At 44.2% G+C, this 22,944-nt stretch overlaps 1 protein-coding gene across 1 annotated transcript in view; it reads right to left on the bottom strand.

Moving 5' to 3' along the window:
• Positions 1–266: 266 nt before the first annotated feature.
• The window catches only part of foxo3b (forkhead box O3b), a 45,139-nt gene continuing 22,461 nt past the window's right edge, over positions 267–22,944 (bottom strand). The window contains exons 3-4 of the mRNA XM_037086021.1: positions 4,663–6,140; positions 267–3,628 (exon numbers count right to left, since the gene is read on the bottom strand). Of these exons, the coding sequence (XP_036941916.1) occupies positions 4,692–6,140 (1,449 nt within the window). The 3' untranslated portion in view covers positions 267–3,628; positions 4,663–4,691. The remainder of the gene's footprint in view (positions 3,629–4,662; positions 6,141–22,944) is intronic.

Raw genomic sequence — 22,944 nt, 5'->3', positions numbered from 1 at the left:
GAGATTTATCCTCTGTAGGGAGTGTGAGGTTAAATTTGTTCACGCACATGTGCTCAGACACACGCACTGTTTTGGAAAAGCAGTTGGCAAGTTGACTTGTGAATTAACATCACATGTAATGCAGGCGAGAGCTGAAACACTTTCCTCTCGCAGCAATATGAGCTGTTAACAGCGGCCCTGTGCTTCCACAGCGCTTGTGAAGTTGATGCACTTGTAATGCTTTCTTACTTTTATAGCGACAAAGTGAGCTCAGACGAGGAGACAGAAAGGGTGTGGAGCCTCACCAAGCTTTATTTACATGCGCACCATTTCTTATACAAACTAGATTACAATTCAAAATGGAATACACAGGAAAAATACCCACTAACATCAAGTCGAGAAGAAGCAAGGTTAATAAAGGGCAAAGTTCAAAGGGCGAAGCTCAGAGGGCGTATGGAGGGGGGCTGGCCTGGGCCTCTAAACAAGGATGAAAAGGGTCCGAGAGAAGATAACGAAAAGGAAACATCCAAGAGGTGATTAAGGTATCTAGTGGTATGTCTCTTCTATTCTTTTTTGCTTCTCTTAGCTTTAAATTTGCACGTGTTGTGCTGCAGGTGTGAGTGTTTGTGTGTGTGTGTGTGTGTAGAGATGATCCGTGCCTGAATGAAGCAGTAGCACTGAGTGGTTGTGTGGAAGGCCTGCTCCACTATGACTAAGTGTAAACTTTCTCCCTGAATAGCCAAAACATTTTACACTGAATGCACAAAATGTGAGGAAACATCTTCATGCGATTGAGATTTTGCGGTTTATCAAGGATCAGTAACCCCTCTTTCACCTTGTCAGTCTTCGTCACCGGAGAAGTAAAGCGCTCCTAGTATTCAGTGCAGTCAGTGGAGATGAATTTAAATGCTTAGGCATTCAGGTGATGGCTCAGGATTCCCCCCCCCTACCCCCGGCTAAAAGACATGCGATAATATTCTGGAAATTGTATAGGAAATTCCAGCTTGTTGTCGGATGACGTTAAAACCAAATGCTCACTGAGAGCACCGGGACGTGAACCTACTGTACTCCACGTGGAATAAAACAAGTGTGAAGCTGAGGAACGTCCATTAAGGAGGCTCTCCCTGTGTCTGCGTCACACACTCGTAATAACAACAAACCCGTTAATACGGGGGAGGATGGTGCGCCTGCAGCACTGTAAGCCCTGATTTTATAGTAGAAAGAGTGTGTTTGAGTGCTAAAGACACAGGGTTCCCTCTCTGGATTACAATTTCTGTCGCAGGACGGCACCATTGGAAGGGTTGAGGGGGGTTACAGCTAGGTCATGCACTAAACCTCGGCTAGCACAGTAGATCATTCTATCCAACCATGCACACACACTCCTCTGCCTTGGCCATAAAGTGATAAACACACATCTGTACACTATTATACATAGCGGGGACATACGCTTCCATACACAGAGAGGGGATACCAGGGTCTCCGGATGCTACAACAACCAGCCAAAAATCTGGTTCCACAATTAAAATCGCTGGTAACAGTGTTCCCTCCTTCCTGTAACGTTGTTCGTCATTTCTTCACCTTTACCTTCAGAGGTATCACAAAACCCAAGGGTCAAGTACTACATGAGTATATACGGACATACAGCGAGTATATATGCATTTCACACAATTCATAATGCATAAATACATACATGCATACAGTCGGCCGTGCTGTATGCACCATGAGGGATAGTGAGGGATTTTACACGTCCCCAACAGAAATAAACTCCACAGATAAACACACACATTAACATGTACTCAGGAGATACAGGAAGTCACCTGCAGGAGCACCAGGCGTGTCCATGAGGGGATGTGTGTGTGTGTGTGTGTGTGTGCATGTGCGTGAGTCCGACGCAAGGAAAAAAACAAAAAGCTATGACAGCAAAACCAAAAAACAACAGATCGCCACGTGAAAGTCTTAATCCTGACGTTTATCTTCCTTCCTCCTCTTCATCTTGACGGCCAAAAGTTCACAGGTTACAAGTTCACAAACACAAAGTATTACTGTTTTTTTTTTTTTATCAAGAAATGTTAAAATACCATTAGATTGTGACTTGATGTTACTTAAACTCCCCCCTGAGTGATTCTATATATGCATAACAAGCCCGACAAGCTCATGACAAGAAAACAGCAGAGCTTAACACAGATCCCTGGTATTATTTTTCTCTATCTATGTGTGTGTATATATATATATATATATGTGTGTGTGTGTGTGTGTGTGTGTGTGTGCATGTGTGTGCTGTGATTTGGCTGCCAGCATATCCTACTGTTTGTTTCAAGTAATTTGGCAATATACAGAGATAGCTTATTGTGTTTTTATTTTGTTTTTTGTTTTTTTTTACTCGAGAAACGAATGGCTTCTAGAGGAATGAGCCTAAAAAAAAAAAAAAAAAAACCCTTGCCGTGCTACACGTGGCTGCAGCTTTGGGCTTCTGCAGGGTCAAAACAGAAACAAAATGAACACACAAAATGCACGGCTTGCTCTTGGGGGCAGGATTCAACACTGTTTTACATAGCACCTGTTATGGTGTGGAAATGTTCACAACCCTAGGACACAGGTATTCATTTTGGCTACATCATTTGCAGTGATAAATGACCTCGATGGAACTCACCAGCAGTTATGAAATCTAAGAAAAGACGGACGAGATCTTTTCCCCTGCTTCTTGAACTTTCCACTGCCCTGCACTGTACAAATATCCATGACAGAGATTCTGCTTCCTTTAGTCTTTTTTCTGTCTTTTCTTTTTTACAGTTAGATATACACAAAAGATATCAAATATGTTTTGTAATATTCAGCTAATTGTAATGAAACCCTCAAGTATTTCATTTAATTCAAGCAATTCATAACAACAAAACTGGAAGTGCATGGTAATAAGATGAGAAATCTTAACTTCTAAGGGTTCTGAAAGTTTTGCAAAAATGGGGCAAAGTGTTGGTTTGTCTGTTTGTGTGTTTGCATGTACTGTAAGATACTCCATGTCCACCTTTTTCATCAATACATCGATTCTTTTTCATACAGACATGTATGATGCAGAAACAATTATGATAAAACAGAAAAAAATCCCAAAAAACAAACACTGAACATTTAAAATCACTTAGTGAGAACAGAGGGAACATTTTTTTTTTTATCAACATAACACATCCCAGGAAACCACTGGATCAGATTTACACCACATCACTTCTTGATTTTTTCACTTTACACTGTTTTTTTTGTCCTCAGGGGGAACAACTGCACCGTGCACTCCTTCAATCTTTGCTTGATATTTAGTCCTTGTATTCCACCTGAAACCCCTTCTGATAAGCAGTGTCTCTTTGATATCAACAGACTGGGTGTCAGAGGAAAAATTGCATAATTCTAAGATTTGAGAGTTTGACATAGTTTTTTCTTTTTGTTGTTGTTGTTTCACAGGAGGCTTTGAGGGCTGATGTGCAGCATCTCTAGAGTCTGCCGGAGTCGTTCATGGTTCACCAGTGTGGGAGCGAAGGTAAAGCTCTCGAGAGGAAGTCTTCTTCTGTAAACACAGGGTTTTGTATTTCATGTTGTGCTGATGGCAGGTTTGGCAAAAAGGATGTTGTGTGTCTGATCCTCTCTTGAACTACACAGTTCAGACCTGGAGAGATAAAAGACGAGATGATTATGTCTGAAAAACAACAAAAACTTCAAACATTTCTGACCAAGTATTGGACAAATGTCACCAGTCTATTTTGTCTTTGTTTTGCACTGTTGATTTACAGCAACAGGTGATATACTTAACAGGTGCTGCACTGGTACTTCCTGCACGTGCATCACAATAAATGCATTTTAATGTGAAGGCAGTGGCAAGCCTTCACTGTGAAACCAGTAATATCAAGTCTTCCATCAGCAGCAAACAATACACCTTTGATTACCTCTATAGCCTATATTTCTGCATCTCTCTGTAACACGATGTGGTAGAACATTTTCTGGGCTACACAAACCAAATAATGTTTTAGTAAGTAATTGATTTAAGCATTATTTGGTTTGTGTGAAACAGTGAAATCAGGGGATGTCTGCACCCCAAGTGGGCTTTCTGGAAGTCTGCAGTAAGTCTGCTTGAGGGCTCTCAAACCCACCTGCAAAATCTGGGAGGTGGGGACACTTGGATTGCACCCAAGAACTTTCAAAGCAACTTTTTGTCATGGCCCAAGAAAAGAGGACTTGCGTTACATGTCATTAAAAGACAAACTTTTAGCAATTGGAGAAGCTATGTTGTTAAGCAGATCTGTATTGGTTTTGGAAAAATGACGAAGCGGCGCACAGTTGAAACTGTTTGTGAAGAAACGCATAAGCTTGTAATTATGTTGAGAGAACCGTTTCCATGTGGATTCACAGGAGCAGGGCATCGACTTTGACTATGGTTCATTTTTTCTTCAGCTGCAGCATGAATAATCTTTGAAACAATATGGGTAATATTTCACCAAAGTCCAGAGGGTGTGTTTGTACACATTTCAGTTCTACAGATTTTATACTTGGCATCAGTCACACTCTGAATTTAGGCATCAGAAATCTGTATTGTGGAAAGAAATGTTTGGATAAGTGCATCCATTATTCATGTCTGAATACGCTCTCCTTTGCTTAAATGCCACATGATTTACGCCAGCGCAAACAACACTCAAACACACACACCTGCTCTGATCCTTCCTGGTCTGACCCTCTCAGCCAGGTACCCAACTCTGAGAGGTCTGCTTGGTGTTCGTGAAGTTGCTGACTCCGTTCATGTTGGCCAGTGAGTCAAAGTTAAAGTCCAGGCCATCTGCATCCATCAGCTCATTCCTGATGATGGAGTCCATATCACACTCCAGGCTGCTGTTGAACATGTCCAGGTCCAGATCTGTGGGGAAGCGGTCCTGGCAGATACCTCCGCTGCTGCTAATGGTTCCATTTAGGAAGATCGAGGTGTCGATCTGCATGGAGGAGGATCCGTTTCCTCCCAAGGGCGAGAGCAGGAGCTGCTGCTTGGCATTAGCCAGAACGTTAGCCTCGTTTGCGAGGTTCAGGCCTCCGTTTAAAGACCTCAGGGAGCTCTGGTTGTGGTTGTTACTTTGCAGCATCTCTCCTTGGCTGCCCTGAAGTCCTCCGGTGGTCCCAAATGTCATAACGGGATCATTACGGAGCATGAGGCCACGGCGAGAGTTCTGGGAAATGACGGCAGCGGTGCTGGCCTGTGACATCAGTGGGTCAGACTGGGTCATCATGACATCACTGTGGCTGAGGCTGTCAGAGTTGAGCAGGTCTTGTAGTGTCTGACTGCCAAAGCGAGATATGCTGATGCTGGAGAAGGAGGTCTGCTTGTTCTCCTGGATGGTCTGCATGGGGGACGGACGCAGGGAGGAGCTCGTCGTGTGGGGGCCAAAGATGGAGTTGCTGTACCCATTGACTCCACTGTTAGAAGAAGAGTTGGAGGATGGAGACGAGGTGGAGGAAGGTGAGCCTAGCCCATTGGGTTTGGACCCAAAGTTGAACCCTGAGGAACCATTTGGAGCAGCCGGTCCTGTGACGGTTGGGACCAGGTTCATGTTATCCAACAACTCATCCATCAGGTCATCTGTGAGTCCATCATTGAGGTTCATAGTGCCTGCCAGGTCTGCCAGGCGGGGCAACTCGGGTGGCACTGTCTTACCATTGGTCGTGGCATTGCCAGGGGACAGCGCTCTGCCAGGGCTGGAGTAGAGCATAGGCGAGAGAGGAGGCTCGTCATCGGGCACCTCATCTAGCTCAGGGTTGGCTAGGATGGGAGAGAGACGGCCGCTCAGTGTGCTGGCGTTGGAATTCGTGCGAGAGCGGAAGTCTGTCCAGGCGTCCAGCTCCTCGCTGCTGCGTGAAGTCGGGCTTCCAGGCCACTTGGAGAGACCCGAAGGACTGTCTCCACCTCCCTCGCCAGCTGCAGCAGCTGCAGCCTGCAGGGCGGCCTTCTTCTTGGCTGCACGGCCACGGGCGGACTTGGTGTACTTGTTGCTGTTGTCCATGGAGACTGCACGGCGGCGGGGAGCCTTTCCACCCTTGCCTCCCTCTGGGTTGATCATCCACCAGGAACTCTTCCCAGTTCCCTCGTTCTGGACCCGGATGAAGCGACTGTGGAGGGAAAGGTTGTGCCGGATGGAGTTCTGAAACACAAAGGAGCGACAGAGAAGAGACTGTTGAGTGATGTGTGTAAGATCATTTCGAAACAATTACCCAAACAATGACTGTCATCAGTATTGATTTGTTGTGTTCTTTCTTTCCTTTTACCAATAAAACATTCGATGAATACCTCTCATTAAGTCCAACAACACTGATCCATAAACCACCCACTACCACTGATTCTGCAACGATGTAAACAGTTGCTCTTGGTGACTAGACACAAAGCTAAAATCCAGTTTCAATTGTTCAACCACTAAATATAGACAAAAAGACATTGGTTTGCAGCAGCATTTAGCGCTGATGTCTGCATTGTTCCTACTGTAGCTTTTGTGTTGCGGGTATAAAAGAGAAGAGAGAGACAGTGGTCTATAATCAAGCGTCTCCTCGATTATGAATGACGCGTACAAAGAGCCCCTGTGTCGCTTGAGGAGTGCATTCTGTGTCAGATCATGTGCGTATGTGCATGCCTGCAAGTGAGTCTCGTCTGGTGTGTATTGATCAACTCTGAGCTCCTTCCTTGTGCCGAGCCCCAGAGGCTCATTGTGGGGGAACTGGTGCACATGATAGCGAGAGTTTTATTCACAACACAGAGATGCGTGCACACATTAACACTGTCCAATCACTTGTCGCATCACTGCTCTCTTTGTTTACATACATACATTTACGAGACAGACATTCTTTCTTATTGTGGACTGATGTTGCGGCGGTTGTACATGTTTTAGCCTTCTTAGCGGCACAAATCTACAGTTGGCAATGTCTGTCAATCGGACAGATTTTCATAATTCCACTGAAAGAGAGTAAATTCCTGCACACATTTTGCATGTCTGCATTGATAGATTCATTTAAAAACTATATGTTTTAATACTAAAGATTAAAATGTGACCAAAACATTGACTTTTTATAATAAATCCATCAATGCCAAAGTGAATTTACTAGTTTTCATTGGAATCTGGAAGATTTTTGGGGGGCTTGGATTCCTTGCATCGCAAAAAAAGAGAAACACAAGTAGTGTTCATGTTGCCATTGAAGCTGACTTCACAGGTTCCCAGAGGATAAACCTACTGATGTTATGATTCTCATAGTTTCCCTCTAGCTCTAAAATTGTCCAATATTTTGATTTATGACCTGATAACAGCAAGACTAATGACACTCTCTTAACGCGAATGTTGTCAATTTGCTAATGCCCAAGTTACCGTGCTAAATGAAGATGGTAAACATTTTTATATTTGTTAAACGTTTAGCACTGTGACTGTGAGCATGCTGAAGTTGGCTTTCAGCTCAAAGCACTGTTATGCCTAAGTTCAGCCTTGCAAAGCTGCAAGTGTGGCTGTCTAATCCTTAGTTTGTTGAGTTAATGAAGTTTTTTTTAATGTAAATGTGCTTTTAACAGTTACATTTACATCAGGTAGATTTAACTAACGAACTCCAAGTGATAATTTAATTGCTAATCCTGGGAGAGAACAAACAAGGAGGGACTAAGCGCGTGATCTGATCTGAAGGAATCATCAGTGAACCAACAGGGATTTTAGATTGACGTCACAAAGTTGAGTTGTTTTTAAACCAAAGAGACAAAGACCAGGAAATTATTCTATCTTGGATCATTAGTATAAACAGTTATGGATTGACTTTTGTCTTGATACACGTCTCTTTTTGGGCCCCAAAAGCTCCTGAAAGTTGACTTCAGGATTTCTACCTCAGTCTCCCTCTCTTTCCATGCCCCCTTCCTCTTCCGCAGTTTCTGTTGTTTCACAAACACACAGCTCTTACGGGCCCTCAGGGACTCTGGGGCTATGCTATATCCTCCCATATAAACAACCCAACCGCCATCCACAACATGCATGCATTTCTCCCGCTCTGTTTTCCCTCCTATGTATATTTTTACTCCCTAAAACAGAACAGATTTCTGGGTTCCAAACGACGAGGGATAGAAATTTGGAGTTTTTGTGGGAATAACAATATTGTTTTCCACGAAGCGGTCCCGTCTGTCCTGGGCAACAGTTTACAGACAATTTGGTCTGGATTGTTTTTCTGGTCAAAGGCAGTTCAATCAGTGAGGAGAAAGAGCAGTCTTAAGTTACCACTCTGGCTGCAACGTTGGCAGAGTAAGAAAGTTTCATCTCTGGAGCCAAAATGAACCCATGACCCTCTGTGATGGTGTATTTGAGCATGTGTGTTTGTGGTAACTTTATGGAAATGCCCAGTTTTGCGTTTGCAGGCTCAAATAACATGTGTTCACAACTGTAAATGCAAACGTTTCAGCAGGACTGTGTCCTTTTTGCAACCGCTGCTGCGCAAATCCATAGAAAGTTGCATTTAATCATGAATGGTGTTTGTGTTTGTGAGTGTGTGTGTGTGTGTGTGTGTGTGTGTGTGTGTGTGTGTGTGTGTGTGAATGCATGTTTCCCAAGTGTGTGTGCAATGAGGTAAGATGTGAAGAGATACCAGCGAGACCAGTGTTTATCCTCTGCCAGCATCTCTTGAGGCATGATGTAATGCTGCTTTATTACAGAACATTTTACAAACACACACACACACACACACACACACACACACACACACACACACACACACACACACACACACACACACACACACACTGGCTAAATGTTTCCAGCTGCCAGTGAGATGTAAATAATGGCAGAAGATGGGACTTTGTGAAGGAAAACAAGAACTTCTGGAGGGATGAATGAGAGCAGAATGAATGGAATGCGAGTCTCCTCCTTCTCGCTGCTGTAAACATTTACCTGCCAGCACCTGACACTTCATCAATCCTTCTCCCTCGCTTTGCTCCTACACCACCTTTATCCCCTCCCCACTCCCTCACTCCAGAACAAAGCCACTTGTTTAATGTTTCTCTTTTTCCGTGCCACCGCTCGCATCCTTCAAACGTCAGGTGAGATATTTCCAACTTGATGGAGCGGCAATAAAAGGAAACGGGACATCTGCAGCCGAAGCGTGGACGGTGATGAAGGGAGAGAAGGGAAAAAAAATTGGGTGCAGGCGAGTGAAAATGTGCGAGTGATGGTGAGAAAGAGGGTGAGAAGATGACGAAGGAATGAAAAATGCGCCTGCTACGTATCAGCGTCACATGTGATGCATGCGTGTATAGTAGATTCTCCCACATACTGTATATTCCGGATAATTCAAAGACTTTGCAGCTATTTTCTAGATATCTCCTTCATTTTATTGCGACGGAGCAGAAGCAAAGATCTTGGGCAAATAAAACCCAGACTATCTTCATGGGTTATACACTTGTGGTTCTGTAAGTGGAAAGTATGTTGTTTTATGATTCTAAGACTGACCTTTTAATCATTCGTGTCTGCATATTCTATGTAGACATTCAGTCTCTCCTGCAGACCACAACTTCATTTCTCGCCGCCACGATTCTTACTGTGTTTAACGACACGACCGATCGTATTATTTAACTTCCCAGGAGTTCATTCAGCTAGTCTTAAATCACACCTGAGCTTGGTAACAGCGTTCATACTTCGCTAAACATTATTGAACTCTGGGGGAAAGCAGCTTCAGATAGAGTCTCCGAAGGGTCTGTGTGTACACAATATCTAAATAAAATCTTCACGCTGGGGAGTTTTTTTCTTATATGAAAATATGAATATAAGATCGTCTCCATCACGACCTCTATTTAATTTATTCCTACAATTTTATTCCAATATGTGGATTGACAAAACGGTATTTTACATTCTCTCTCTGTGTGTGCGTACATAGCACATCGCTGCTGTGTGAGCGGGATACTGTATGCTTACTACTGCACAGCTCCTCTGGGGTATTCCCAAAGTCCATTAATAAAAACAGCTCGGTGAGACAGCAGCTCTGATTCACAACTCCTACTATGCAGCCACAAGAACTAAGTGACACACAAACACACACGCGCAGACACACTAACACAGCTCGCAGCAACAACCTTCCCAGGGATAATGACGTTGTTGACACGCCGCGGTTAATTTTAGGGATTTTTGCGGATTTCTCTCTCTCTCTCTCTCTCTCTCTCTCTCTCTCTCTTTCTCTCTCTCAATGTAATTTTTCACTTTTTTTGTCTTTTCTATTCTCCTCATTCTTTATAATTGTAGCATTGATCCCAGAGATTTAATTTATTACATCGGGCTCTGCCTCACCGAAGGTAGAAAAGAAGCTTACTTTGAATTTAGCCCTGTCTCTTTTTAAAACAAATGCCTTTTCTTTCAATTTCTGTGACATTGATATTATGACATTATAAAAATCAGGCTCAGCTGGTCTGTAAAAGTACTCTACGGTCCAGAGTCAACTATTCATGAGTCTGGTTATCCAGGTTCAACAGTGTCACATTTTTTGGAGCAAACCAATTCAAAGATAGCCTGACGAGGCTGAACTTGCTCCGTGAGACAGGCCCCAGCTGTGTGTGCGAGTGGGTGAGTGTGTGTGTGTATGTGTGTGTGTGTGTGTGTGTGTGTGTGTGTGTGTGTGTGTGTGTGCACCAGCTGCAGCCAGAGCTCAGGAACACAGAGGCCTTTTTGTCCGTCAGCAACATGTGGGAACAATTAATCACTGTCAGCAACCACGCTAGGAATCTCTCTCTCCTTTCTCTCATTATTCAGATTTTTGGAAGGTGCGTAGGTGGGAACTTTGCATTTATGTAAATCTTGAGTGTGGAAGGTGTGCGCACATTAACATTTTTAAGGAGGCATTTTAAGGAGGCGTTTAAATGTAATGAGACAAATTTGTGCCGACACGTACTGGTTATAAATGTATAGAAAGTAATGCCTCGGACTCCCGAGGTTACTTCAAAAGCAGGCTCCTCTGATTGGCTCAGACGATTCTGATGGAGCTATCTAATTGGTTGTAGCCATCCTAGGAGCAGCAGCGGTGATTGGTGCAGAGAAATTGGTTTGCGTAGCCAGGCAGTACAGAAAAGGGAGGGTCTGCATGGTATTGCAAGTGTATTTCATCACCCAGCTACAGCACATATCTGAACTCAAATGTATGAACTGGGTCACTTCCACTTTGGCAGGTTCCTGTGCTCTATGTGTGCCTGAGAGAAACACTTTACTGGTCAGCCCAGCCCAGACACAACCTTCCCTGCCTCAGGGAAATTCAGATAAAAACACTCTCTCTCTCTCTCTCTCTCTCTCTCTCTCTCTCTCTCTCTTTCTCTCTCTCTCACGCACACACACACACACACACACACTCACAGCTCTATACACATTGGGCTAGAGGAAGGCGTTGGGTCAGAGGGCTTCAGCGTGTCATGCAGCCTGGACACAGCACTCTGTCAAAGGTCAAAGTGCTTTGAGGTCAGAGCTCTCACCTCATACATGTTAGCCCCTCCCCCTGACCCTTCTTCCACTGCTGTGATTGGACCAATTCTGTGACCTAAGCCTCACATCGCTGGTGTACTTAACCACCTACTGACACACTGTGTATTTGTGTGTGTGTGTGTGTGCGTGTGCGCGTCTGTGTCGGCCAAACATAACCGCACGTTATCGGCCATTATGTAAACCAACACTAATCTGAGTCTAATGTCAACAGGGACTGCTGCTGGGTCAAGCGGACAACTTGCGCAACATGAGTTTGCATTTAAGACGAGGGATTGACAACGGGCTGCGGTTAAAATGATCCTTGTCTTGCTCTGAAGTGTTCTTTCTGTAGTAAATGCAAACAAGATTAAGTCTGTGCTGACAGGCGAGCAGGTGCGAGCGAGTCCCTGAAGATGAAGGACAGAAAAATGAGGACTGTTGAATATCCTAAAGGAAAATGTAATAATCAGTGACAAAGGAGCTCATTGTGTCTTTTCTTTTTAATGAGAAAAAGCTAATGAAGACAGTCTGGCTGGCTCAGGTACATTTACAAGCATGTTTAGTAATTTGCAAAATTCAAAAGACAACCTAGGGCTGAGATTTTAAGGCCACAAATACTATAATGTGAATATCATATTTTAAACAAGTGAAAGTTAAAAAGACAACACTGTGTAAATTTAATGAGCCTTAATCTATTTTTATTTTTTATAGAAATGGAAAAGTAATGAATAATACATACAGTAATGTAGAACCAGTCTTCAGTCTTATCAGTCTCATAAACTCTGCTGCTTACAAATAACAGCAATGGATTTCTGAAGATTGACTTTGATATTTCATGAGCTAGTCTTTTAAATACCTCACTAATAATATTCCATAATAAGTAATGTGCAAATTGTTATAAAGATGTGTCATTAATCTATATTGGGAAAAACTACTGGAATAAAAAGCACACACATCTGTTCACACTTGAATTTACAAGGCGCAGAATAAATATTTTCCTGTCATGTCAGTGTTGACCTTGTTGTGTAAAGTCTAGATCATACTCTGGGACGGCCGTACTCTGGGGACGCAACCTGTCTTTCATATAAGTGGGTAGAGGGGACAGTGGTGGCCAGTGACCACCGTTCAAGACTGTGTTTTGACATTTGAGTGAAGGTGGACCTCAAGCCGTTTCCGCCACATTATGTCACAGTATGTTTTCCCTACCCTAACCAAGAGTTTCTTCTGCCTAAACCTAACCAGGTCTTAATCCCAGCATTATTGCAACATAAAATACAAAGATGCAACTCAAAGAAGCATTGGGTTTCAACATATCCATGGTTTGCAAAAACGTACATCAACATTTATTCTAGCAGCTGTTTTATTTGTTGTATTTGGCGCCCGGTTGGCGCATTTATAGTGTGGACAGTATGCATATGATGAAGTTCTCCTCACACAGGCTTCCTCAGCCAGGCATTTACAGTGAAAGTATAGCGAGGCAGTGCGAGGTAAAGGCGCAGACATCATGCAGGTCTTCGACACGTAAAAAAGGAGGTTTATAAATAAACAGCCCGGCTGGTCTGCGCTAACGCTGCAGAGAAAGGACGGTTATTTATACTTTGACCCTACGCACACACACAAGCACAGAGAAACACACACACACATTGGGTCCAGGTTCCAGCAGCCCTGAGCTCTGGACGGCAGACAGAACATTCCATTCTCTTCAATCATATGTGCGTTTCCCGGCCAGCGGCTGGGTGTCTCTCTCAGCTCGTGTGTGTGTTTTATAAGTTGGATTTATGTGCGTGTGTACACTGGACGGAGTTGTGGAGGTACTCTGCTTTAATCATGCTCTTTTTCCTTTTTCCCTTCTGCACTCCTCTTTTTGTGAGTAGATTAAGGTCTTCATGCGGGCACACACACACACACACACACACGCACACACACACTTTAAAGAGCAAATCAGTTCAGGAAATTGATTTAGTATTTTCTGATCAATCTGTTACACCATATTTACACTGACTAATCAATTATCATAGTGTGAACGGCGATATCAAGTTCCTCCCTGAATTAAAAAGCAGCAAAAGCACACACACTGCCTTCCAGGAGTTGTGACCTTGTTAAATCACCAGAAAGCCTGCTCTTGTCATCGCCGAGACCTTACTACTGCGATGTCAACCTCTGTCTCTCTTTCTATCATTCCCATCTGTCTGCCTCTCTCTCTCTCTCTTCTCCCCTGCTTTGCCTTCATCCAAGTGTGTCCCGTGTTGTGCCACATGCTCAAAGAAACACTTGTTTACGCTAACATTTCCCTCCAATCAGTAAGCCCGAGGTGGGAGAGGTGGCTGAACCCATCCCACCTCAAGTGGCCAATCAGTGCTGGCCGGTGCGGAGGCTTGGTTAGGCACATTACCCCAGTAAGGCTTCATTGGGTCAGTGTGTTTTGCTCAGTGCACGAAGGTCACCGCAGTTCCTGTGGAGCGTTGGCTCACGGTCACAGCGGAAAGTTAAGTACACAAACACACACACGCACGCTGGAAGAAGCAGCAGGGAAATCGATCATAATATTATGAAAACAAACATCTATGAGCAAAAACTAAACAAAACCAAAAAAAAAAAACAAAGCCCATGAGCTCACAAGGCGTATACTGTCAGCGCACATTGACAGAAACACACTGTTCAAGTATGGTACATGTACACTTTGCTTTGGGACAACGCAGGCCGTCCCTGCTGGGCTTTATCAACCCCGAGTTCCAGGACACGGCGTCCTTAAGCTACGGAGCGGCTGCGCCTGCCAAGAACACACGCACACACACGCGTACTCACACACACACACACACACACACACACACACACACACACACACACACACACACACACACACACGTATTCACACACACACTGACAGCAGACACATCTCAGCGAAGACAAAGACGATTTATTCAGACAGAGGGAGGAAAAAAAGAGACTTGCAAGAGAGTAAAGCAGCAGCAAGCAAAAGCACTTAAACAACAATTTTCTCTGAGTTCAGGCTCCAAACTAAAAACTACACCTGTAGACCAGCTCGCCACATGTGCGTGAGACAAGTCAAAGTGGAGGGACTGTTTAACTTGTTTAACCATATAGGAGTGTGTGTTTCTGGGCAATATAGCAGATTCAATACTTGGAAAATCGAGGCAGGCTACTCGAGGTAACATTTATTGTGTGAAACGCTGTAAAGAAGCGAGTGGCTGTTTTTTTTACACACTCTGAAAACTCTGTTACTTCTTTGTCATTAGATTAAAAATGAGGGTAAGCCAGGGCCCACAGACTCCAGACTTACACCGTGATAAAGGAGCTTTCCCCAACATTTACATTAGTTGTTGTGAGCTAGTTGTCCAGGTACAGTGTTGTATAAAGTACCCAAAAGTCATACTTGAGTAAAAAGAAATGATGTATGATGAAACTATTAAAGAATATATGAACTGTACTAAAGTATCAAAAGTACATGTAGAAGTACTAAACAAGACAACTGGACCAAACAAGACATTTGAGGGCGTCATCTTGGGCTTTGAGAAACGCTGATTGACAATTTCATTTTATAGACCAAACAACTGATCAATGAATCAAGAAAGTAATCTGCAATGAAAGTGATCTTTAGTTGCATCCCTAATTAAAATCGGCTCGATTTGTTAAACTCTTTCAATCTGCTATGAAAAATAAAAATACACTCGCGGCATTAGATGACGGGAAGTGCAAGCCATCTGCCAGTCAACAAACACAACCACAGGGAACATGCTCTTAATACATTTTGGTGATAAACTGCTGGTGGATTTAAAAATAATTTATGTCCTGCCTGAAGTGAGGTGAATGTTGTTTGGGTTGGGTCGACAGAGGATGACTCGCAATCCTGCCCTTTTTAAGAACTTGAACTATTTCGACATCTGACGTCTAAAAATAGAGACGGACCAGAGGGCAAGTCTGCTGGCGATGATTATCGTATTTATGCTGGCTGGTGTATGAGCGTGCTGATGACAGACGCAGTCAAAAAAAAACCAAAAAAAACACACACACACACACAGAATGAAAGCACAGTGGCGCGGTGCCGCATCGAGTACATGAGAGCGTAGAGACGAGACAGGCCAACCACCAAATGATCCCACTGGTATGCATTACAGTGGTTTTCTCTGTGAACAGGTGATTAATGAGACCTTCAAACTGTGTGTGAGAGATTGAGAGGCACTGAGGGAGACGGAGATATATAAAGAGTAGGGGAAGACAGAGAGATAGAGAAAAAAAGAGGGCACCCTTAGTATGAAGACCAGCAGGGTGTCTACATGATTAATTACATCTCTGCGCGATACGAGCGGCTCCGAGGAGTGGAGGGACGGAGGGAGAAGCGCGAGGGGGTGGGGAGGGCTGAATCATTCATAATTATCAGGAAGGGGAATGTTGCTATTCCTGTGGGAAGATATGGTGCAAGTGACAAGGAATACGTTTGGGAAATGAGCCTGCCATCTACACCTCAACCCACAGACCTATTTCAAGGGCAGTGGAGTGCAGAGGTGGGAGGGTTTATTTTTGGCTTCCAGGGTTTGGAAGCAAGAGTCCTGCTCATTTTTCTGCATCGACAATGTCAGCTGAAAATCTACTGGTTAAAACAGCACCGAGTGATCGCGATGAAAACACACACACACACAAAAGAAGAGAAATATTAGCTGAAACTTTTAGGAACAAAGTTACCCATGATTTACAAGAAACAGGAGACACATCAAATGACCAATGTTAAAGGTCAAGCTTCGTTTGATTCTGACTGAATTAGTTAGTTAACTTGGCGTCAAGTTAAGAGCTTCTATTTCTGCTGTGCCTCACCTGCCACTTATCTCACCTCAGCAGTCCACCAAAATCTGTGTTTTAACAAATCTGATGTGATAAAAATAACCAACGCAGGCTGCTAAAACTTTGTAGTCGTATCAGATCTACCATGCCTGATTTAAAGGTTTGTTCCCACCTTCTGACCGTGTTAACTGGTGACTTTTGGCAAGACACCCCCATGATTATCATAACCTTCAGTCGCTGGCTTGCTACTAGTTGTAGTTTTGACAACATTATAACTAATGGCAGTACAAACAAAGCAGCAGGTCCAGGATTCAGAAAATATGGCTCTATTCGTACTCCCGCCTTTACAGCTCTGATTGGCTGATTGTTACTCCAATCAGCAGAAACTGTCAGCATATTCGAATTGCTCCATATATAAAGAGAGGTTGGTGGGGACTCAGAGGTAAAGTGTGGAACGAGGATGGTATGATTCACTTGTTCTGAATCAATTTTGGCTCAACAACGATACTGCGGTATGTAATAGCTGACAGCAGTTAACAGGATATAGACCAGTGAACCCCTCCCACAATTATGCTGCTTGATGTTAGATAACATACAGCCTATGAATCCACGGCCAACCCAGTCTTATTCACGTTTTTGCTAGGGACCCCCTGGAACCCCATCAAGGACCCCTGGGGGGCCCTGGACCCTTCTTTGACAACCGCTGCTCCAGCAGTACTGTCATCCAGTTGATCTGCCAAACTGATGCGCAACACATAACTTGTGTTATAACTCCTGTGTTTCTATGTTTCTGTGTGGAGGTAAATTCAGGATAACGACAAAAAATAACCTTAAAAGGGAGATTTCCCGCTCTGCGACACTACAGATGGGATGCAGAAAGAACAAAATCCATGGAGAGCGAGATGATTCATGTCCATGGAGAGGGCACAGAGGAGCAGAAGAAGAGAGAGCGGAAGAAGTAGAGGGACAGCGCGAGGAAGCGAGGGAGGACGACATGCTGTTTTTATGTGCGTAGCTTGGGTGAGGGGTTGACTGAGGTTTACTGCCTCCCTTAACACCACTCTGCCCTGTGTGCATATTGCATTTCCACTGAGGACCAGCTTCGGTTGCGCACGGACCAAAATGGCTTTTTTTTTTCTTTTTTCGGTGAACTGAGGACAGCGATTAGGGCGTGGACTTCACTGGGAAGATGTAACAGATTTATGTAAGATCTCTGTTGCAGTAGAGATGTAGGTGTCAGGGTAAATTACAGCACAGCGCTGCAAAATACGTGGATTCATTTCTGGTATGTGGCGGCTGTAAATCTTCCACACACACAGGAAGTGACAAATCTGTGTCTTCTTGACTGCTATCTCCGGGTTTGGATCAGAAGTGTCTGCTTTACTGATTTTGTTTTTTGTGCTTCTTGTCTTCGTTCATAGTGAAGCACTTTGTAATTTCGTCTGAAATAGTCTTTATAGTAAATAATGATTCTAATTGATATATCATCATCATAAAACTCACAAAATGATGGACATTTAGGTAAGTGTAAAAATATGACTTAAAAAAGGGCTTCAGTGTGGTTAAAGGAGTGATATAAGAAATGGAAATCATCATTTATCAATAATATGTTACTGTTACACAAAATTATGTATTTTTTTCCCCCTTTTTAATCAAACTTTTGATGTCTTTTGTGAAATACTAGATAGCATGCCTTTTCACTTTTCTGGAACCTCTAAAGTTCCTTTAAATGCCATTTTTTGTGGAACTTCTCACAACCCATGTACACTTCTGACTTGGGGTGTGTGACCAGTAGTCACCATGTGGACTTTGCTTTGTTTCAAAGTGGTCACAAGCGGCTGCCTTGCGTACTGTAACCTCTAGGGGGGATTACTTTGTGCGAAACTGCCTGTTGCAGCAGAGGTGTTAAATTTAGGCCTGATGGCACAGTAAACAAAAAAATGTCCTTCGCGTTATGTAACAAAAACGTGTGCGTGTGTCCTCCGGCATGCAGCGCTGCCTCATGCATTACACAGACGCTACACACTCACAGTTTAGACAGGAGCCACAAACATGCAGTTTTTGTTCAAGTGTTCATTGACTTTTCTCTGTTTTTTGGGGTGTATTCATTGTCATGCAGTGGCGTAACCTGGACACAAAGAGACACAAACACACACACAAACACACACTCTTTTTTCCACTGTGCATTCCAGTGTGTCCACATGTCATTTATCTTTACACTTGTCTGCAACATCTACCTTTGCTCTGCTGTGTGTGTGTGTGTGTGTATGTGCGTGTGTGTGTGTGTGCGTGTGTTTGTGTGTGTGACACTGAGGTGCGCCGTCTCTTTGACCCGGTATTTCCACAACACAGCCTGCTTAAAGCCTCGAGGTTGTATCCAGGTCACACCCACAGGACTTAGTTCGGGGTTGAGGAAGGCTCGCCTCGTTTTCTGTATCTGTTGACGTGCACGGTTTCACGACCTCTCAAACCTCCAATTAACTCCACTGAAGGTGAGCTATGATCTCATTGAGACAGATTATGCCGATAATAGCATTACGCATAATCATGTTGGCTAACTAAACAGTAGGGCCACAAATCTAGTTTGAGCTCTATTGTTTGGAACCGGTGACGTGCTGGTTCTTGTTTGTAATGTGTGGTTCGATTGTGTGTGTGTGTGTGTGTGTGTGTGTGCGTGTGTGTGTGTGTATGTTGTGTATGTTTTGAGTTTTGGTGGAGTTCACATCTGGTCTGGATTAGTGTTGGGGCCCTGCTGGTGTTCATGGGGCATTTCATTCTAATGGTGCTAAAAACAGATACAGTACACACACACACACACACACACACATACACAAACACACACACACATACACACATGCACACCAGTCCTCAGCCCCACTGATTCTTACCGTATGTTTTACCATCACACACACTTAAAGGATTATTCCTGTTAATTACAGCTTGGGTTTTATTTCCTTAGGTTTGGCACTGACACTGAGCTCTCCACTTTAACTTCTAATATCTGAGATCCAGTCACTATCCTGAAAGACGTCCGATGTGGCAGGAAACAGCCAATCAGACACATTTTGTGAGGAGAAAAAGATCAGATGCATTTGTACCCCAGACTAACAGCCTGGTTGAACTTTGACCCACCACACCCAGTGTAGTTGTAGAGCGAGTAATTGTTTCAGGTAGGTAGCTCCTTTAATTCTTGACCCCTCCTGTCACATCTGTCACAAGCTATTCTAACTCTATTTCTGTACCGACCTGTAGATGGATCACTTTAGTGATTGCTCAGCAAGTGTGTACTGTACTGTGTGGTAACACGCTTATAGCCTTTAAAATTAGCTTTCTTACTTCTGGTGGTTTCATTTCCGCTTCTAAAGTCAAAAAAGTGGTGTTCGTTTGTGAGGATTATCTTGCTGAACATCACAGGCAAGTATCATAAACTCATCGTTTGTCACGGAGATTATCTTCTGCAATAATCCAAAATCTAATTGAAAAATCGAATCAGCTTTTTGTCGAGAGGACCGGGCTGATGCTAACTTCAGAGTTAGCCTACAGAAATGCATCATCCCTTTCGCTCTTTACAGAGGCCCGGGTCCTCTTCCACCTGAGCCCCCCACATTGTGCCACCATGTACCTATAGCTGCCCATTTCAGAGGCCACTGTATGGGGGGGGCAAGACGAGAGGTTGTCGGATTCTGACCAATTATCTGTCCAATCGCACGACAGTTTGTGTCTACGTTGTTTCCAGGTCTCAACAACTACTCTGGTGAGTACAATAATACAAAACTGATAAACTCCTGACCCTGCTGGAGCTAGTAGAGCCAGCGACAGAAGACTACTGACCCTTCTTTTCTGACATCTTTTATCTATCTCTGTTTCTCTTGGGCTCGATATCTATAGGTAAGTCTAGCTTGTCTGTCTCGGTTTGTACTAGAAAGTGTTTCAGTTTGACCATCTGTGTGTGTGTTAGTGTGTGTCTCATTCTCTGCTGATGTCAGCGCTTCCAGGCCCGTCAGCCCTCTTCCTCCTCCTACACACCAGCTGAGCAGCTGGAGAAAGGGAAGGAGGTGCTGCTGGTGGTTTTTGACACCCATACGCTCACACAGTGACTCTGTGTCCTGACCGTGTATGTTTTATGTGTGTGTTTTAGCGCAGGGCGAAATTCTAACCTTTGCAAGGCAAACACCCCATGGCTGACACACATGCATGCACGCGCGCGCGCGCACACACACACACACACACACACACACACACACACACACACACACACACACATTGGGAGAGTTTTCTCCCAGCAACAGCAAGACTCTTCCTCTGTCCCTCTTGGCTCCGCCCCCTGAGGAGTCACATGACTTCCTGCTCTGAGACGAGGAGGAAAGAGAGCAGCAGTTTGTCTCAACTCTCCGCTTTTCTTCTCCACTGACCATTTCTGCATGTGCGATTCATTCTTTGTCAGAAGAAGTTTGTCCGTCAACACTCATAGTTCCAGTTTCAGGTCTCCTGTCACCCCTCTGCTCTGTCTGCCCCTCGCTTCTATCATTGCATCAGTTCTTGTCCAACTGACCTCAGAGGATCCTTTAAAATCTCGGTTTCTAGAGCAAAGCCATTGTTTCATGACCGCAGTAACCTACATTTGTGTGTCCAGTATGATTAACCTGATTACACATGTGCATCACTGGAGATTGTGTGTGTTTGTGTGTGTGCGCATGTCCAGGCTTGTGTTTATTTAGGTCTACTTGCGTGTGTGGAGCACGTTTCTGCTAAGCTTATTAATCATTGCCAAAGGAGATGATGATGACGTAGCCCCGGTGCCAAACTCTGTTCTGCTGTGTCAGCTCCAATCTGCACGTCCTCCACGCCTCCGTCCAGTCACTGTTGTGTTGTCTGTGTGCATTACGGACTTTTCCCCTCCATTTCTGACCACATATCACAATCAGCTCACTCGCTCGCCGTCTAAATGGAAGTCGCGGCTCTCATTATTCAGCCTTTTGTTTTGAAAAAAGATTTGACTTTTTTTTTCCCCTTCCAGTATTGAACTGAGGATCAAATCTCCATCTCCTGTGTTGTATCAGCGAGTGACTTTAAACTAAACCCTCATGTCATCTGTGTGCGAGTGTGGTTGTTTGACACAGCGCATAAACTCTAAACAGAGGCTTTAAACCACAGCTGTAGGAGGGCACGCTCAGCAGCACGTAACAAAAGCAAGCTTTCTTTTGTGCGTCTTGGCTGTTTTTCTACTTTTGAAGAATAGGAAAGTCCAGTTTTTGGATCCTACACACTTGGCACCTCCGCTCCTTGTTTTGATCTGTCTGTGCCTGTCATTAAGACCTTTTGTTATGTTGAACATTTGACATTATTGGCAGACAAAGTATGAAGGTGTTCTTATATAACTTATAACCTATATTAACTGTGCTGCCAGGGTACTTTTTTTGTCAAAAAGTATACAAAGGAGAGTGACAGGAAGTCTAGGGGAGAGTCTGCTGGAAAGATTATGAGCCGGATTGCGATGAAGTTTCAAATATGCATCTTTGTCTAAAGGGAGAGACACTCCTGATTTCTCTTTCGCCCACTCTTCAGCTCTCTTCCTCCGACTTGACAGAATGTACAGCCAGTGAAATCTCCACCAGGCCAAGCAGTCTTCTACCATGAAGCAAATTCAACTCGTGTTTATCAATCAATCCAAACTCCACACACACACACCTCCCATCTCACCCCGCTGCTTGAAGTGAACTTCAACACCATGGTGACGGCAATGGAATTTCATTAGCAGCGTCCAAGCAGACTGTACATTGTTATCAGGCCTCAGTATTTATTTTGAGCCCCGAGGGCGTCGTGAACTTAAATACCCTCGTGCTATAGGGGGTTACTTGGGGGTACGAGTATGGGCATCTGGGCCTCAGTTTACCCGGAAAGGAGAGGGTTCAACGGGGACACGGGAGGCCCCTCTGATACCTTCCATCATCCTCCTCTTTTGTCCTGACTCTGTGAGGCGCTCACAGCTTAGTGCTCATACATGACAATACACACACACACACACACACACACACACACACACACACAAACACACTTACTACTGTTCACAGGTCAGGCTGGTATTTCCTTACACCCACTAGCATGTCATCCATGTGGATGCACACACACACACACACACACACACACACACACACACATAGGTGAACAGGGGCCCTCTATTGAATCCCAGCCACCACGTCACCTCGGCCTCCCTCCTGTCCTGCCGAGCTCTTTTCCCCACGCGCAGCACTTTGTATTTATACTACCCTGCTATTAATAGAGCGCTGGCACCCACACAGCTACCCCTTCTGTCATCTCTGTGTGTATTTCATCGCATACGAAGCCACTAAAAGCCACTTTTTTCAGCCTTCTTTAAGTCTCGGGTTTGAAAGTTGGGTCATTTTTTTTAGACGACCGCTGGTTCGTGTTGGCACGACAGGAAACGCCGCAGTCACACAGTGACACCAGTGCACTTCCTCTGACCTCACCGAGTACATGCCTGCATGTAAATGTAACCGTTATAGTTTTTCTTCGTGAGCTTTTTCGAAAGGCTGAGCTGGGTTTGGTGGAGCACAAAGAGGGATAGAACGGGTGTAGCTATGGCTGGATCTCTTTAATCTACTGTACCGTCTCATGAATGAGTCTCTATCATCCTCCTCCCACTCCTCCTATTCTGCCCCTTCTCCTCTCGCTCCGACAT

This window comes from Acanthopagrus latus, chromosome 22 (assembly GCF_904848185.1).
Source record: "Acanthopagrus latus isolate v.2019 chromosome 22, fAcaLat1.1, whole genome shotgun sequence".
Taxonomy (NCBI): Eukaryota; Metazoa; Chordata; class Actinopteri; order Spariformes; family Sparidae; genus Acanthopagrus; species Acanthopagrus latus.
This window is presented reverse-complemented; position numbering and strand designations above follow the sequence as displayed.